The sequence below is a fragment of the Triticum aestivum genome, chromosome 3D (assembly GCF_018294505.1).
Source record: "Triticum aestivum cultivar Chinese Spring chromosome 3D, IWGSC CS RefSeq v2.1, whole genome shotgun sequence".
Taxonomy (NCBI): Eukaryota; Viridiplantae; Streptophyta; class Magnoliopsida; order Poales; family Poaceae; genus Triticum; species Triticum aestivum.
The window spans coordinates 385,862,048-385,881,607 of NC_057802.1; the positions used below are offsets into that span (position 1 = coordinate 385,862,048).

Below are 19,560 nucleotides of genomic sequence, written 5' to 3' on the forward strand. Positions count from 1 at the left end.
CCTGTAAACACGCAACCGGGTCGCCGCATGAACGTAGCCTGCACAAACGCTCGCACATGTCCTTTTCTTGCTAATCTTCTGAAATAACTCATGACGGCGCCGCTCCAATAATTTATGTGACACTAATAACCGTAATATACCAGCTGAGCGACAGATAAAAACATCACCCAAAATCAGGCAAAACGTCGCCAAAGATGCTAAGGGTGTTGCCCGGGAGGAAAACACCTGGTGACGATGGACCATCACAGAAAATGATTTTAGGCTATGGTTTGTTATTCATCACTAGGGTTTTTGCCATCGAATAGAGCAGATTTTGTAGTGACGATACATGCCCCGTCCTCGCTTCGATGCATATCTCCAGTGTAACGCTTCACCGAAAAGCTAGATTATAGTAATTGTGTTTAAAATTTATGTCGTTTCATGTTTAATATGCCACATTTCATACGAGTTTTCAATGAATTTATATGTTTAGGCCTCCATTGGTTTGGAGGAATTTCACATGAATTCTATAGGATGGGATTGTTGTAGGAATTTTTCTTCAGTTCATAAGAATGAATTCCTATTCCTACATAGGACACGTTCCTATCCTCCATATTTTAAAGGAAAATAAGTATGAGCTTAGACTTAATAAAAAATATTCTATAATGTGAACCAAATGGACATCCGATTTCGTAATTCTACTCATAGGATTTGTGATACATGCCATCTTATTTCCTACAAGTTTTCTATTTCTGTGATAATCCTATACCATGAACCAAAGGAAGCCTTAGTTCATGTGATTTTAGGGCTGTCATATAAGAAAAGAAATATGATGCCCTTAAACCTCCTATCTTTTCAACTAAAACTATTTTTAGGACATCATCTTTTGGGCAGTGGTTGGAGGTTGAGTGAGTACAGATTTTTTTTCAGCAACTGTTTTTTTTCTCGCACTAAGTTTTTATAGCATCGCTATCCAGGCACTTGAGTAAGTACCTCGGGCCCATCTCCTATCAGTGTGTGTCCATCGGACATGAAGAAACATTTCGGGGGTGTTTGGTTCAGAAGATCCTAAGACTTTTTCTAGTCTCAGGACTAATAAAAAAAAACTCTAATAGAGTCTTTTTCTAGTCTTTATAAAAAAAGTCCTTCCCGTTTGGTTCGTAAGGACTTTGTAGTTTCTGAACTAAAAAGTCGCTGAACCAAACACCCCCTTCATGAAGCGCGAGCTTGGCGGGAACTGCGGGGTGGCACACCAGTTGCCGAGGCGGGACTGACGGGGACAGCCGGACAGGTCGCGTCGGTAACCCCATTCCACGCAGACACGCCGTGGGACCTTCAGAGGTAAAGATAGCTCTGGAGCCCTCGTTCTTGGCTCGGCGCTACTTTTGGCGCTGGCATTTTGGGAAGTGGAAACGTGGAGCTGCCTGCTCTTAGGTAGTCACGGATTCCTCAGCCGGCCACTCATTGTAGGTGAGCATGAGAGGGTGCTTGAATACAGGACAACAAATTCCTGGAAAATGCATTTCCTTTTTTTTACTTTTTTTCTTAGACCGTGAGCTTGCATGCATAACAAGCACACGATACTATAGGGGTCCGTTTGATTTATAGGATTGCAAAAACATATGAATAGGAAAAAAATGTAGGATTAGAATGGCATGTCAGTTGGATTCTATAGGATTTGAGTTGGTTTGATTGTGTCATGAAAAAAACAAAAGATTTCTTTCAAGAGGTTGGGGTGGATGTTAGAATTCCTGTAAAATGTAGTATAAATGAATTCTTAGAAAAAAAACCCTATAAGATTCAATCCTACGAATCAAGGGATCAACGCAGGAAAAATTTCTAAGGATTCTAATCCTCCAAAGTCTCATAAAAATCATTTGAATCAAAAAGACCCTAACAGCATGAAATGATTAAGGGTGCCGTTGTGACTGATGCATCGAGCCATACGAACCTTGGGGGCAGGGACTTTACCATACTGCTGCTTTGGAGATTTCAATTTCAAAATCAAAAGCTGCCGGACTCAAAAGAAAATCAAGAGTTGGTGTTATTCGCCTGGAAAGAGAACTTGGCTGTGATATATCATGTGCGGTTGGGCACCAAACTCGATTCACCATACTCACTCCGATCCCAAATATAAGTCTTTTTAGATGTTTCAACAAGTGACTACATACGAGTAAAATGAATGAACCTACATTCTAAAATATATTTACATACATCCGTATATTATAGTCCATTTAAAATGTATAAAAAGACTTATATTTAGAAACAAAGGAAGTAGTTATCAAAATAATCAGAAACGGTGCTAGATTATAACAGAAAGACCCGAAAAAAAAAGAAAAAGGAAGTCAAGAAGAGAGAGAGGGGGGCTGTGCCACTTGTGCGCCATGATTGGCCCATTTTGGTTTTCAGCCTCGTTTATTTATTTACTGTTTTTCTTTTCTGTTTCGTTTTGTTTCCTTTTTTCCAACTTTTTTCGTCTACTTCATTTATTTTTTTATTTTTCACTACATTAATGTTAAAACGCTCTTATATTAGTGAACGAAAGGAGTAATCTTTTAGACTAGAATTCGTCTCGTAGTATATGAACATACTCCCTCTATTTCTTTTTAGTCTACATATTAAATTAATCTGAAGTGAAATTTTGTAAAGTTTGAACAATTTTATAGGAATATAATATTTTAATATTTACAATATGGAATCGATATGATTAGATGCATCATGAGATTAAATATCATTCCATATAACTGAAGTATTGTAGATGCTGATAATTTTTAATATAAACTTGGTCAAGCTTTACGTGGTTTGACTTCAGACTAGTCTTATACGCGAAGTAAAACAGAAACAGAATATGTTAATATGTTTTTTAGAAAATCTATGACCTTTTCAGAAATAGATGGGATTTGTTCTGAGAATAAGCACATGTACTTTATTTAATACAATATTCTATGTTTTTAATGCCTAAAGGACATTTATTTGCCTATTGATGAATATTTTTTGTTTAGTGCATAAACATTTTTTATCTAACTGATATCCTTAAAACCTATTAAGAAAATCCATTTTCCCAACATAAAAATTAAAAACAAACTTAACGGGTTGTACCGACAGTCGACCCTAATAATAATATTTAGTTAGGCTTTGGTTGTCTCTTTTTTAGAACTAGATGATACGCCACGCATTGCTGCAGAAATCGATTGTAATATACTTCAGTGAGATTTGATTGTGTGGAATATAAATATTTTGATTAATAACATGTGAACCAAAATCTTAAATATTTTCCCATGCATGGTTACATGTGGTGGTGGGTCTTTCTCCATTCATGGTTGCATATTGAGGTGAGTCTTATCCCATTTTATAATTGTATGGCGATGTGGCATGCTTGTATATTGAGATAAATATGTTAGAGCACGGTTAATAGTATAGCCAACTGCTAGCTATATGATATTGCCATGTTATATATAGTCACCACTTATAGTCACTCTATAATAAGGTTAGCTATAAGGTTGGTCGTAGGCTTGTAGCTACTACTTTCTTACACGTTCTCTCTATCTGTTTCTTCATATGTATTGCATTTGCCTAGGAGTACGCATATAGCTAGACACTTGCATGAGAACACACTTCCAGCATTTTTCCATGTCTCTCTCCTCCACACACGCGAAAGTGCCATGTCAGTGGCCATAAACCGATTATTATACTTGCTTTTAGTGGAGATGACTCTATTAGGTATATAGAACAGTCATTGGACGTCTCTTTGCAGGAGGAGCTTTGTCTCGCTTAGAGTGAAACAAAATGACATGTCGCCTCCGGCGCACCCAAAATGGCTCGTCCCATTGCACGAGGGAGCACCGGCTCCTAGCTCACGTTTTTCTTTGTTTTATTACTGTTATTTATATTTATGAAAATGGATACATATTTTATTTAAATCTTATAAAACACTAATTTCTCTTTTCAAAAATGTCCATGCAACTTTTAGAAAATGTTGATAGCATTTTGAAAAAGTACACCCACTTTGAAAAAATTGTTCATGATATTTACAAAAATGTTTATGCAATGTAAAAATATATCCGTATAACTAAAAAACATGTTTTGTATCATTCAAAAAATTTATGCAGCATTTTAAAAAATAGTCATGTGTTTCAAAATGATATATGTGACACTTTTTAATAATGTTTATACAATGTAAAAAAAACGGCCACGTGATATAAGAAAAATGTTAAGTACCACTAAAAGATGTTCATGACTTCTTAAAAAATATTGGTGAAATTTTGAAAAACAATTATACAATGACAGAAAAAAGTTTAACATACTTTGACAAAAATGTTTCATGCCATGAAAAAATGTTTCTACAATGTAAAAAAATGCTTACGTAATTTACTGAAAATTTTTAATGCCATTAAAAAATTGTACAATGTAAATAAACAGTGAAAAAATGTTTCTTGCCATTAAAAATATATTCCACGTGTATTTCAGAAGAATTTAACTTTTATTTGAAAAGATTTTGTAAAAATATAGTTGAATTTGAAACATGTTTAACATGTATTAAAAAGATGGAAAAGGGGGAAAATAAATAAAATAAAAGAGGTAAATCTAAAAAATCAGTGAATAAATGCAAAAAAATAAAGAAAACCAGTTAATAAAAAAAGAAAAATAGAAAAGGGGATAAGAAAACAAAGAGAGAGAAAACTCGAGCCAGAGGCGCTACACTACTGGGCTGGCCCACTTCCTCGCACCCAGAGACGAGACCAAGTTACTACTCGCAACGCGCGAGAAATAGACTTGTCAGCTGTTAGGCTCACACTCTTTTTGAGGAATAAAATAGTGCAATTTCTCACGCATTGCGTGTAAATCCAACTAGTCGGCCTTACATGTAAATCCGGCACGGTGTTTTAAAACAACTTCGACCCAATCTACGTATGGACTTGTTGTTTTGCTTCCTCGAAGGTCGCATTCTTATTCTTATCCGCCTTTATGCCTGAGACCTCCTCTTTCGTGCCTTGAGCACCAGAAAGCTTACATGGCGCTCATGCGCTAGCCAACTGGGCCTGGCCCAAACAAAGGAAGAAGGTCGCTCTGGTTTCCTAGGTCGCACGGTCGATCGATCAACATGAGCTGCCCTCTCGTTTGACCGGTCGATGGTTGACTAGTCAGCTGTTCACCGGTCAATATTTGACCGTTTGATATTTTTGATAAATAGATCTGAAAATTTTGGAAAAATCTTGAGTTTGTCAAGAGTTCATAGCCTTGAAAAAAGGTTCGCAAAAAAAAGTTCAAAATTTTGGAAAAAGTTCATGAAATTTGCGAAAATGGCCATAGATTTTGAAAAAGGATCATCGAGTTTTGAAGAAAAACTTCACGAATTTGAGTTCATCGATTTTGGAAGAAAAAAAAGAGTTTATCAATTTTGAAAAGTTCATGAATTGGAAAAAATCATTGTTTTTAAATAAGTCCATGAATTTGAAAAACAAAATCATGATAGATTTTAAAATTAGTTCACTATTTGGAAACGGTTAACTTTTTTTAGTAAAGTTGACGAATCTGAGTGAAAATTAATTTGATTGAAAATAAAAAATTCAGGAAAAAACGGAAAATTATTTCAAATTTGAAAAAAAACATGGATTTCATAAAAACGTAAATTAAAAAATAAAACTTAATAAGAAGATAAAAAGGAAATGAAAAAAGCAGGTGAAAAAACCCTTCATGGGCCGGCCCGTTTAGTTTCTTGTGTTGCGAGGGGGTGTGCGCCGGTTAGCAAAAATGCACTGTAATCGGCGCTTAAGGCACCAAATAGGAGTTGGGTCTATGCTTTCGTCTCAAACAATTGATGCTTGACTCATCCGCAAGCTTCTTCTTAATTACTACTATTATTTTCTCTATCTAATAAAGAAGACTCGTCCAAAGTGTTTATGCATAAAAATATACTCTAAATCTCCTCTATCTATCTACTCATGTGATATAATCGTAGCAGAGAAAAGAACTCTATCCAAAGGAGCTTGCCTCTGACCAGCAAAAGCCTAAACTATATACAAAGGCCACATGATTTGGCGTGCCGCGTCCCCAACTTCCAACTCCCGGCAGTCGGTCGCCAGCTTCCCGCGCCAAATCCAATGGGTGGTGATGCCAAATCTTAGTCTGTTGGATTCTACCCACCAGACCACATCATTGGCCGCAGAACAGTCGGTAAGGTGAGACGATTCTCCGATTCTCAGTCGTCGCCAGTATTCCCTGTGTACAAAACAAGATGATGATGTGTGTGCGGTAGTTTAGCGCTTGGTAACTCTTACGTTTCATTCTCCTCCCCCGTGCGGCGGCGCCGCGCCGCACCGGGGCCTCTCCGCCGGGCCTCCCTCTCCTTCCGCCGCCGCCGCCGAGGGCATCGCAGGCTAAGCCTGCGGGCCGCAGCGGCGGCGGCGGCAATCTTCCTCGGCCGGTGATCGGATCTGGGTGGCGGCGACCCACTCCGGCCGATCCAAGGGCGATGGCGCAGGCCGGTGGCGTCCAGGGTTGTCGTGCTGGTGGCGGCGACGAAGAGATCACGTCGGCGGCTAGGGTGTCCGATCTGGATCCCATTCGGATCTTGATGGTGGTTTCTCGAGCCGTCGTGCATCCTTTGTTCCGGCGCGGCAAGCGGCCTCTGGACTAGGCACGCGACACGAGGACGTCGGGGGCTCCGGCCCTCGGCGTGGAGGTGGTGGCCATCTTCTTCGCCAGAGGTGGTCGGCTAGATGGTTGTGGATTCTCGCATCCAGTCTCGGCGTACAGTGGGTAGACGGGGCTGTCGGTGAAAACCATGCTATGACTCGGGTCATGGCGGGCGATGGCGGCGCTTTTCGCGTCGTTATCTTGTTGAAGACATCGCCTCTGCAGCTTCTGTCGACTTGCTTGCGCTGCTCTGGGTGAAAACCTTGATCCGGAGTTTCCGGATCAGACGATGGCGGTGCTTTTGGGGCGTCGTTTTCCCTCATGGGGGCATCTTTTTTTGAGCAGCGGCTGGATGCAGGACCAGAGGACGGATTCTTTGGTGGAGCGGTGCGGCATCTCACTCATTGATGGCGGCGGGTCTCGGCGGCATGGCGTTGTGGTGACTCTGCGTCCGATGCGCGGAGATGGACTCGCGCAGGAGGGTGACGCGGTCTGGCGTCGTGGTGGCGTCGACGGCAATTAGACCGGGCAAGGTAGATGCAGCAGTACAGCTCTGAAGATGGATTGGTGGCAGGTGGCTGCGGCGGCCTCAGACCCGGCAGGCGTCCTGGTTGAGGAGTGCGCCGGACTGGTAGGTGACCCATACCCGGCAGGCGTCCTGGATGGGACCTGGGGTCTTAAATGTTAGGTTTGGCTGCGAGGTCTGTTTGGTACTAGGCCCAGACTATCAGCATCCCTTCATCACTTGGATAGGAGTAGCGACACTTTTGTTGCCTAGACGGTGGCTTCAGTCTTACTGTTGTATGACTTTGTGAGGTCTTATACCAATAATTAATAAAGTGGCTGCATGCATCGTTCAGATGCAGAGGCTAGGGGTCCTCCTCCATTTTTAAAAAAAATAACAAGATGATGATACGCCCCTCCTCCCAACCGGTAGTTCAAATGGGCCGCGTAGCTGAACTGGTCGCCCAAAATAGAAAGGCAACGCCAGCGCCAACTGCTGGCCGTAGCCGGCCGCCGGCTGCTTCGCAATATTTGGGTGCAGGACTGCAGGAGCAGGTGAAGGAGGCGTGCACCTTCAGATCAGATGTATTGGATCATGACATGATCAGCTATTTTGAACTCTCTAGTCCACTAGTACAAATTACATGCCCAGCTAATTCAGCCTTCTTTTGTGTTGTGGCAAGCCGGAGCACTTCGGGCAGTTTAAAGTTGGCAGGCGAAACAGACCTGCCCAGCAAAGACGTCCAAGGGCACATGATGGCGGTGTGCCGGATATGCACGCGCCGTGCAAACGCGATGAAATGGGTCACACCTCACCATCCTTTATCACTCGCCAGCCTCCGTTCCGAAAGCACAGGTCCACCAGACCAGAAGCGAGTCGGATTGCATGGCCGCTAATTAACGACAAGACAGAGCGGAACTGGACGTCTCCCCGCCTTTTTTCCTTTCAAAACGGAGTAAGATAATTGTCCCATCAATTACTTAAGCAGAAGAGAATTACCCATTTAATTGACCGACAAAAACCAGGCGAAAATCGTCATAATATGACCACATTTGGATAGACCACTCTCAAAGCATGAATCCCCAAGACGTCAAAGAAAAAAGAGAGAGAGCATGAATCCTCACAACCACCTCAACAGATGAACACACGTCTGCCCGACCTGATCTACAACAGCCCCGCTGAAGAAGCTAGTGCGATCTACGCCAAGCACGCCGGTCTCTTCTCCTTTCTTCCGTTGTGCTCGCGTACCGACCCGGTCACCTCCCGCAGCCACACAAAGCCAACCCCGACCCGATCCGATCCGATGACGCCGCGTTCCGGGGAGATAAGGCCACGCGTCTCCGGCCACGCCAAGCCGCGCCGATCGAGCAGCAGACACCACCGTTGGGGCCGAGAAATCCCGCGCCAACAGCGACGCGTATCCGACGATCCCCGCCTCATCCGGTCGACGGTGGGATTTCACATGCTGTCGCTCGTCTCGTTGCGCGCAGACCACGTTCCCCCCTGCTCACGGCCGGGGACAGCTGCGTGGTCCACCCCGAAACTTGGAAAACTCCGGCTCGCGGGCACATGATTTTTTGGCGCGCCGCGCGCGCGGTGGTGGTGGTGCCGTGGCCGGTCGCTTTCCTTGGATTCTCCGCGCGATTCGGGCCGGGCCGGCCACGGATGGATCATGCGCGCGCGCCGAGGAATATGCCGCCCGGCGCCCGCCCTCCTTATCGCTTCTTCTTGAGTTGATATTTTTGTATAAGACGGAGGCGTCTTTTGGGTGATGGCTCTGGGCGTGTCTGGTTCCAACTGCCTTCCCGTGTGGATAAAACGGGAGGCGTCGACCGACCCCATGTTGCGCGCGCGAGCCGCCCGCCCCGCCCGGCCCGGCCAGGTCAGTGCGGCCGGCTCCGTGGACGCGTTCCAGAAAATTTGACTCCCCACGACAGAAAGAGGCGGCCGGGTGGAAGGGTCGTACCAGTCGAGCTCGCTATTGGACTAGGGAACGTGTCCGAGAGTTTCCCAACACGCAAAAACACGAGTCGTGGATTTCGCCCCGGAGCAAGACATGGTGGATGCGTCACCACTCGTAGACCACACACGAAACGACTTTTGAAATTTATGGAGCTACTTACTAGTCCGGCACCACGAGCTTGAACAAGTCCACCTGCCCACGGATAAGGATTAGGGAGCACAGATTCTTGGCAGACAACCTACTTGAGTGAAATTAGTGGTCAGTGCCACGGATTAGGACACGTAATTGTCCCCGCTAGACAAAAAGCGGGTACCATCTGCGTCGGTGGGAGTCGACACCGCGAGCCATGGGAACACGGAAACACAAACACCGTTTCATCACCCTAGCTTGTCGACGGTCTGGTTGGGCCAGCAAACCAGCGGCCGTGTCCCTGCACCGGTGCTCGTGCCATGGCAGGCGCGTGAGCTAGCCGAGCTGTCCCTTGTTCTTTTCCACTGGGCGAACACGCGCCTTCCACCTGGACTGGTCGCGGGGGCGGGTGTCCAGTTACGCACAGCTCATCACTTTCGCCAGGAATTATGGTACAGTCCTTAACCTGATTGTCCCACTACGCCTCTTTTTCTTTTTCTTTTTCCGAAACGGAGGCAAAAGATTTGCCTCATCCATTAATTAAGAAGAAGTTTAAAATTGCTTTTACAACGAAAAGCAAGGAGATTTAAATACAAAGCCACTACTCTCCCGGTATTATGAGACCCAAATGTTTGGCTCCTGCCATGACCCAAAGCTTAGCCTCCCGCTGAATGTTGAGTAATAGGACGGACGTCAGAGTAGACTTGTGTTGGAACACCCTAGCATTCCTTTCACACCAGATAGTCCAACAAGTCAACATGATGAGGGAAGCGATGGCTTTCCGGTGTCTCACGCCGACGCCCGACATGTTGATCCACCAATCGTGGATGGAACGCCTAGTCATCCAAACCGAGGTGTTGATGAAGTCTAGATTGAGCCATCCCTTGATCATCCCCCAAATTCTAGTGGAGAAGCGACACTTGTAGAATAAGTGATTAACGGTCTCGCCCGTTTGTTTGCAAAGCGGGCAGAGCCCACAGTTGGGCCACCCCCTTTTCTGTAATCTATCCGCCGTCCAGATACGGTTTTGAATCACAAGCCAAGCGAAAAATTTCATCTTGGGTGGCGCCCAAGCCTTCCAAACCGCGAAGTGCATGGACGAACAAACCGTCCCAAGAAGTTGCGCCTTGTAGCAGAAGTGGCGGAGTAAGCTCCATCAAGAGTGTGCTTCCAAGTAATTGTGTCCTCCGATATAGGAATGACTCACAATCGAGCCCACAAGGTGACGATCTGCCGAATGTGCTCCATGGTCCAATGGTCGGGAAGCTTAATTGACGATAGCCATTTGTCCTCATGCATGGCCTCCCTAACAGTCCAATTCTTGCGTTTGGACGCCTCGAAGATGAGAGGGGCGATGTTGGCGGGCTTATCCCCATCAACCCAAGGGGAATCCCAGAAAGGAGCGCGCGCCCCGTTGCCTATGGTGATGTACGAAGATGCATAGAAGATATCTCGGTCCAGAATATCACAAGGGTTGGCCATGCCCACCCACATCTTGGAGGGCTCCGCCCATTCAAACCACAACCATCTCAATCTGAGAGCTCTCGCGAATTTGGTAAGATCAAGGATCCCCAAACCTCCCAACTCAGTCGGTCTGCAAACCAAATTCCAGCTGACCTTGCATTTCGCCCCTGTTACCTTGTTTGTGCCAGCCCATAAAAACGCCCTCTCAATCTTGGTAATATTACGCAGTGTACTCACCGGCGGTTTGAGAGCGATGATGTGGTAGATCACCTGGGAGGTGAGGACAGATTTGACAAGAGCTCCACGCCCAATGGAGGTAATATTTTGCCCATCCCACGGCACCAGCCTGGCAGCCACCTTGTCTTCAAGGAATTGAAAGTCCGCCGCCTTCAGGTGGCGGATTGACAGTGGCAGCCCCAAATACTTGATGGGGAAGGAGGTCCGAGCAGCGGGAAGCGCGGAGAGGGTCTCATCCAAGTTTACGTTCCCGCACCGGATAGGAACAACTAAGCTCTTTTGGAAGTTTGTACATAAACCTGTAACCTTCCCAAAGTGATTCAGGATGAGGGCGAAGTTATCAATGTCCTGCTTGACCGGGGCCATGAAGACGGCCGCATCATCAGCATAAAGGGAGGTGCGGAAAATTGCACGACGCCCCTTAAACTTGTGCAACAACCCGCACCTGGTGGCAATGTCGAGGATTTGCTGTAGGGGGTCAATGGCGAGGACGAACAACAGCGGAGAGATTGGGTCTCCTTGGCGAAAACCACGGCCATGCATAATGAGGGGGCCGGGCACGCCATTAAGCAGGATCCGCGAGGATGAAGACCGGAGCAGTGCGGTGATCCATTCCCGAAACCGTGGTGGGAACCCCCTCCGTTGGAGGAGATCAATGATGTACTCCCATCGCACGGAGTCAAAAGCTTTGCGGATGTCAAGCTTGAAGAGAAGCGCGGGGGTCTTGCTTTTGTGGAGCCGACGAGCAAGGCCCCGAACATACATGAAGTTGTCGTGAATGTATCTCTTTTTGATGAAGGCACTTTGCGCGCTGGAGATGAGGGCATGCATGTGAGGGCTAAGTCTGGCAGCGAGGACCTTAGCAATAATTTTTGCAATGGCATGAATGAGGCTTATCGGTCTGTAATCAGATATCTCCTCCGCGCCCTCTTTTTTGGGTAGGAGCGCAACGTTCGCTGAGTTTAGCCACTGCAAATTGGCCGAATGCAGATTGTTGAAACAGAGAATGGCTTGCATGATATCGTGCTTTATGATAGGCCAACATTTTTTGAAGAAGGAGCCAGTGAACCCATCCGGGCCGGGGGCTTTGTCCCCCGGTAACTGATTGATGGCCTCTCGAACTTCATCCTCCGAAATTGGATCATCAAGATCGGAGAGGTCGTGATCATGAAACGCGAGCTCCTCCCAGTTAAAGTCCACAGGATGAGAGCTCTCCTTCCCCATCACCCTGGTGAAATGGTCGTGCATCAAACTTTCCTTCTGCTCATGCCCAGTGATCCATCCATTGTTATGTCTGATCCTATGAATATGATTCTTGCGACGACGCGCGTTGATCCACCGGTGAAAAATATTTGGTGTTGGCATCACCCTCCTTAAGATTAGAAACTCTGGCACATTGCTTCCTCCGTGCACGCTCCAGGACCGCCAAGCCCACCACTCTTTGCTTAAGCCTGGACCGGAGGTCCTGCTCGGCGGCAGACAGGACGCGGTTCTCTTGAGCGATGTCAAGGCGCAAGATCACTAACAGGGCAGCATGCAAGAGAAGCTTAGCACGAGGGAAAAGCTTTCGGCTCCATTCAGCCAACCGCACTCCGGTTTTCTTGAGCTTATGGAATAGCCGTCGGTAAGGCTCAGCGTGGTTGCAATCCTCATGCCATGCGTTACTGACAACATTCATGAAGCCCGGCATGGAGACCCAAAAATTCTCAAATTTGAAGGAGCGGGGCCGCCGAGGGCCACTGTCATCCGCAAGGAGGAGAGGACAATGATCGGATAGCGACGAGGAGAGCGCACGAAGGACGTGAGAACTGAAACTGAGGTCCCAGTCTGTATTGCAGAAAAAGGAGTCAAGCTTGCAAAGGGTAGGGTTGGCACGTTCGTTGCTCCAAGTGAACCTTCTGTTCTGGAGGTGTATCTCGTTGAGCTCACACTCATGGAGAGTGTTGCGAAATCGGTTGATACAGCTACGGTTGATGTTTCGCTTGTTCTTGTCCCGAGCCCTGTATATTTGGTTAAAGTCGCCTAGAACCAGCCACTTCGTACCCGACGACGGCTTTTGAGCAAGAAGTTCGGAGAAAAAAATCATTCTTCAGAGAGGAGGCCGTGGGGCCATAAACGGCCGTGAGCTTGAAGGAAATGTTGGTGGCACGGACTAAGACAGTAGCGGAAAGTCAAAAGGTAAACATCTCAGACCTGCACAGCCTCGTCATCCCAAAGAAGCAAAATGCCTCCTCTAGTTCCCACAGCCGGCCGCTGGGCAAAACTCTTGAGCCTAGCTCCCCCAAGAAAGGCAGCGGTAAACTGATCCATGGCAGCAAGTTTGGTCTCCTGGAGACAAGCCAAATGACACGAAGTGGCAGCAATAGTTTCATGAACGGTAGCACGACGATCCGGGCAGTTAAGGCCCCTTACATTCCAGCAAATAAAATTAACAGGTTGTCCTAACATTGGAAACCAAAAGACCCAAAGAACACAAAGCATCAGGAGGCAAGGCTCAAGCCACAGCCTCCTCATCGTGGTCCAGCGCAGCAGCACCTCCATGACTGATGAGAGCCTCTTCCACGCTAGCAGCATGAGCATCATCAATCTTGAAGAGGCCTCGTAGCGCATGCATGATATTTTCTGGCAGCTGGTCTTTGAATTGCAGCTCGAACTGATCCAGAGCCCTGGCAGTTACGTCTTCTCCGTCGCGGATGATGCCGATCGAGCGACAAACCAGCCCCTGCGCCTCCTTTGCCATAGACGTGGCAAACCCCACTTTCTTCTTAGCTTGCACCCTAGCGCTGATGCGGCACAGGGAGAGACCACCCTCGGAGGAGATGGTCATCCCTGCAAGAGTTTTGCGCCGCCTGGAAGGAGCTTTGACCGGAGAGGAAGTAGGAGACGGGAGCAGTGCCGGCGCCCAGGGCACAAACAGAGGCTCCAGGCCAGCAGGAATGACGCCCTCCCTGGCAACAGCCAGCGGCGTCCTTGGTGTTGCTGCAGAGATGACAGAAGGCGTTGGTGAGTTCCCAAACCCAGGGGGTGCGAAGGAGACGGCGACGACAGCGACAAACAAGCCGGAGAACACAGGCTCGCCACCACAGGGCTGGCTGGCGCAACCCTGGCCACCATCGCAGCCATAGCATCAGCAGAGCGGTCGTCAGCACGCCTGGAGCTCATTGGAGCAGGAAGAACCGAGGTGGGCGTCAGGGGAGGGGACGCCGGCGGCGTCAGGTTGTCGCTGGCGTGGCTCCGCACCGAGCGTGGCGACAGATGCCGAGAGGCAGCGCGGCCACGGCCAGCCTCCGCGGTCTGCGCCAACGCCACATCAGCGACAGTGGCGCCTCCCAGCCCAGCGGTCTGCACCAGCGCCGCCACGCACTCAGCAGCGGCAGGGGCTCCTTCCTGCCTGCGACGCCCATCGCGGCCGTCATGGCGATCCCCGCGGCGGTCGTCGCGCCGCCTCTGGTCGTCACGACGCTGGTCTTCATGCCGACCATCCCCATCCCTCCTGTCTCCAGCAGCGCGGGAGCGACTCCGAAAGATTCTGCCCGCCCAGGAGCCACGGTCGTCCTGACGACCACGCTGGTCGTCATCATCTCTGCGCCCATTGCGGTCTTCATGATCGTCATCGCGGCGTTGGCATGTGCCACGGGAGGCGGGGGAGCTGTGGCTCTCCCGCGGCTGGCGCTCCCCGTCGATGATGCCCTTGTCCCAGTCGTAGCCCTGCCGCCTTGCACTTTGAGGAACGTTGCCAGCCGCATCAGGACTGAAGTCTTCCTTATATATACCAATATAATACTACTCCATACAAGTCCGTAGTTTCTACAGTACAATAATTCCTGGCTACATATTCAGGTCTTGAAGAAACTGATGGCAGGAGGTTGATGAGCCCACCTCTCCTTTTGCTACAATAATTCAAGGAGGTTGATGAGTCCATCTAGGTGGTGCTTCCTGGTGATGTTGAGATGCACCATTTATCTCGTGCGTCTTTTAAGCCATAAATGGTTGTTAAGCACAAGACCACTTTTATCCCGAGCCAAGAGCTACTCTACACGGACGCTGCTCCTCCCTTTTTATCCCGTGCAATGGAAGCCAAGGGAACACGAATAGTGCGCTAAAAGTGTGACGCGGAAAACCAAACACGTTTCGATCCATGGAATCTCATTTTACACATTTTCCGCCAAGACGTCAAATTATGTGGTGCTCCAGCACCAAACACGCAAAAGGATGAATTTGTGGAGTAAATCCCAAGGATAAAAACCACCTGTCTCTTCGGCAGGTGAAGGGAAGGGAAGGAGTGCCCCTTCAACCAAGGAACGAGCCTCCGGTGCAGTGGAACTCACTATCTACAGCTCGATCCACCAGATTTTTCCAAGTTCAAACCTCGTGCAAATTTTACTTGGCATCTCCGTATCTCCAAATGCACTGTTGCAGAATGGGCTGGGTCGCCGGGCATCAGTGTTTGTTTGTAAGAGCATCTTCAGCCGTTGGCCCCCCATGGGACGCCTAAAATCGCCGCCCGGTGATGAGCCGGCGCAAGTCTGGGGGCGAGTTGGTCCCTAGCCGCCGGCCCCAGGGCCGCCTCCAGGCGCGTTCAAAAAATAAAAGTATATAGCAAAGTTCGGCTAAACACGACAAATTTCGGCCAACTTGAGCATATATTTCGACAAAGTTCGCGGATTTTCATTACATAGCAAATATATAAACTAATTAAAAAAGAAACTGGCTGAACCCCAAGTAGTCACCGTCGTCGCCGCCATCCTCACCGCCGGCCTTCTCCTCCTTGACGCGGGCGCCCCTTCTGGACCCGGCGTCGCCATGGCGGACTGGTGGCGGCGGCGGCGCATCGTCGTCGTCGCTGTCGTCGATGACGACGACTCCTCCTTCGTCGCGGCCCCGGCGGCGCTCCGCGAAGCGCCGCAGGGCGGCGCACTGGCGCTCCCTCGCCATCTTCAGGGAGTCCTGGCGTGCCCATTCAAGGGCCGCATCGTCGTCGAGCTCGACCTCGCCGTGCTCCGTCTTCACGGCGGGGAGACCCGGCTCCGCCTTCACCGGCGCGAGCCCCGGCTTCGTCTTTGGCTTGACAAAGCGCGGAGGAGGAGCCGACGAGGAGGCGCGCCGGCCGCCCTCGTTGATGACGATGCCGGCGCTGCGAGTGCGCCGGCCGAGCGGCATCTCCGCCGCGGGCTCGGCCTTGACGCCGAGCAGCGCCGAAGTGCCGGAGGAGTGCGAGGAAGAACGCGAGGAGGAGCCGAACCTTCTTGGCGCCCATGGCCCGTCGCGTCGGCGGTGCGCCGGGGCGGCCGCCCTCGCCGGGGGGTACTCCAACGGCGGGTTGTTGCCGCCCTCAAGGTGCGTCAGCACTTCCTCGAGTGTGCGGCCGGGGACGCCCCACCACAGGTGGCGCCCCTCACTGTTCTTCAGGCCGCCGACCACCGGCGCGCCGTTGGTGGACGCCAGCCGCTGTTGCTGGCGACGCTCGAAGTATGCCGCCCAAGCCGCGTGGTTGTCGGCGGCGTACTGGGGGAGGGCGAGCTGGGCGTTGGTGAGGGAGGCGCGCACGACCTCGACCTCGTCAGCGAAGTAGGAGGGTTTCGCCACGGCGTCGGGCAACGGGGGAATGGGCACTCCCCCCTTGCTGAGCCTCCACCCCGTCGGCCCGGCGTGCATGTCAGGCGGCGCCGGGATGTTCGCCTGGAACAGGAGCCACGACTCCTGTTCATGGAGCGTGCGGCGGCCGAAGCCGTTGGCCGCCGCCTCGTCTCCGGGGAAACGCTCGGCCATCGGGAGAAGAAGGGGAGGGAGAGGGAGGGGCTGGGCGGCGGCTCACGGGGGAGGGAGAGGAAGAGGGAGAGGGAGGGCTCGGCGGCAGCGCTCGGGAGAGGTAGAGCTCGGCGGCGAGGGCGGGGCTGGTGTGGCCACACGCGGGCGAGGCCACCGGCTTATATAGCCGCACCGCGCCCGTGTGTACGCGTGCGAGGGAGGGGAGGCGTCGGCGCGCCGTCCCGTGACGCGCCGCCCGTGAGGAATCAATGGCAAGGCTGACCGGCGGCAGCCTTGCCATTGATTCCCCGCGGGAAACCGAGGTGTTGGGGGAAGACGAGGCGCGGTGTCGCTGACGCGGCTGGCCCGCGGCTTTTTCGCGCCAAAACCGCTTGCCCCGGCGCCCCCAGGCCCCCCAGCGCGCCGGGTTCGGCCTGGGTCCGCCGGCGTTGATTTCGGCGCAGGCCGGCGAAAATCGGACTCCTGGGGCGCGACTGGGCCGTTTTTTCGGCGCCGGCACGAAAAAATCGCCTTGGGAGGCCTCCCTGGCGGCGCGGCTGGAGATGCTCTAACTAGCCGATCGATTATAGAGGTTTCGAAGCATATGCCGGTATAATTCTCCGGTACGATTTTGATCAGAGTCATTGGAGCCACAAGCTCCTCAAAGCGATGCATTATCACCTCCTACAGTCTGCCCTCCGTTTCTAAATATTTGTCTTTCTAGAGATTTCAACAAGTGACTATATAAAAAGCAAAATGAGTGAATCTACACTAAAATATGTCTATATACATCCGTGTGTGATAGTCTATTCAAAATCTCTAAAAAGACAAATATTTATAAACAGAGGGAGTAGTACAGTAGGTTTTAGCAGGGTCACCGACGAATCAGCTCCCAATCCCAATTAGAAGGGCAACCCAGCGGCAGCGCGCCGCGTGTCCCGGCTCCGCTCCGCTCAAAAACAGATCGACATGGTGACTTGCAAGGCATCATCTCCACCACAACATGGCATGGCCTGAGATGTCAGCCTCGCAAACCAACTCCCCGAAAAGGATAATAATAATCATATTATAGTAAACCTACCAGCGAACAAACTAAGGAGATGGAGATAAGATCGGATCGGGGCGGCGCCAGCGGCAGAATCCGCCAAAGCGGAGGCATGTGGGTGGGAGTGGCCAACAAACTTCAATACTACTCCGTTTTTATTTCTGAAAAAGAAATGATAAGCCGTGCTCATGGGGTCCAAGTCATCGGTGTCCAAGCGAACCTAACTTGCGCAATGTAAACACGCCGGAAACGAACGGTGATGTCACTAACGCGAAATGCGTTCGGTTTTCGGAGTATTAGTCAAAGCGCACTAGTAGGACGCCCCGCGTTATCTTATCCCCGTCGCCCCCTCTATATATACCCGCCCTCCTGCCAGATTGTAAAGGTCGTGAAACATAGCGAGCAACAGCAAGAACAAGCGCAGGAATATATCCATCCATATACAGCAGCGAGCATACCTTCCTTGCCTTTCTCCGTGAGGTCCATTGCAATCCAGAAACCTTCAAGTATGGGCAGATCTGCAATTTCTCAGGCCCTTCCGGTGCACCAGGAAGACGAGGACCTGTTCGAGACCTCCTCCTCCTTCTCCTGCGACTCCGACGACGAGGCCCAGTTCTCCGACGGCGAGGACCAGTTTGTGCCGGCTTCCCCGCCGGTGCGGAGACTGAATTCTGACAGCGTCTACGATCTGTCGTCCATGAAAGCAGAGCTCTCTGTCAAGTAAGTCTCCGAGGAACTTGATGCCTTCCTTCATAAGTTCATCACACCGTCACATATATGTGCAGCAGCAAAAGGGGAGTTTTTCCTGACCGTGCGGTTCTTCTCTTTGCAGGAAAGGAGGGTTGTCCAAGTACTACGACGGAAAGTCCCAGTCGTTCGCGTGCATGTCCGAGGTGAGGTGCCTGGAGGACCTGCCCAAGAAGAGCCCCTACAAGAAGATCAAGTCGTGCAGGAGCAACATCGATCTGGACGGGAACCAGAAAGCCTGCCCCGTACCTGGTTCTCACAACAGCAAAGGAATGGCCAAGCCCTCTGGAAGCTCTTGCGCGAATCTGATGGCCCGGAATAACAGCGCAAACATGCTCTACAGGCCTCCCGCGATCCCTGTCAACAAGAGCGCGTGCCATCAGTAGGGCTCGCGGCTGGAAATGTCTGTCCACGGCTGGCCTCGCGCCTCTTCTTTGTTCCTTGATGAGGATTTTTCTTGGCGGGCGTATTAGCCTGTCAAATGTAAAGAGGCTTTTGATTCTCTCATGTTCAGGAAGATATTGATTGATTCGGTGTGTAAATAGAGAGACCGGTTGTATACCAAACATTTTTTTTACTGCAGTGCCTGATTAGCAAAATTCTCTGAGATCCGAATTCTGAGATCTTATAACTATCCTGGTTATTCTGCTTTTGAAGAAAAATGGGACAAAGGCATAAGCCGTGCTCATCCGGTCCAAGTCATCGGTGTCCAAGCAAACCTAACTTGTGCAATGTGGAGATGTCCCAATTGGAGTTGCAGAAAAGAGTCTAGTTTGCACAAGGTTAGGTCTTGACGCTCGTTACTCCAAGTGAACCGCCGATTCTGCGAGTGAATTTCCTTGACAAGGCGTCATGGAATAAGTTGATGATCCTTCTCCTATCGAAGCTTGACTTATTCTTGTCTCTCGCCCGGTATATCTGATTGAAATCACCGCATACAAACCAACCCTCGCCGGGCTGCGGTATATTGGACCCCAAACGCCCTAAAAGCTTCCAGTTTGAGAATTTATGGATTTATATACGTGGGTTCCAACAATTGTCCGTGAGGCTTGGGATGCCCCGTCTGATGTCCTGTTCCATAAGCTACACAAAACTGCCTTCATGCAT

General features: G+C 49.8%; 1 protein-coding gene across 1 annotated transcript; it reads left to right on the forward strand.

Annotated features, from left to right (window-relative positions):
* Positions 1-18,064: 18,064 nt before the first annotated feature.
* On the forward strand, positions 18,065-19,035 carry LOC123079074 (uncharacterized). Its single transcript, XM_044501747.1, has 2 exons — positions 18,065-18,426; positions 18,539-19,035. The coding sequence occupies exons 1-2, from the start codon at positions 18,215-18,217 to the stop codon at positions 18,837-18,839; spliced, it is 513 nt and encodes a 170-aa protein (XP_044357682.1). The 5' UTR covers positions 18,065-18,214; the 3' UTR covers positions 18,840-19,035.
* The last annotated feature ends 525 nt before the right edge of the window (positions 19,036-19,560 follow it).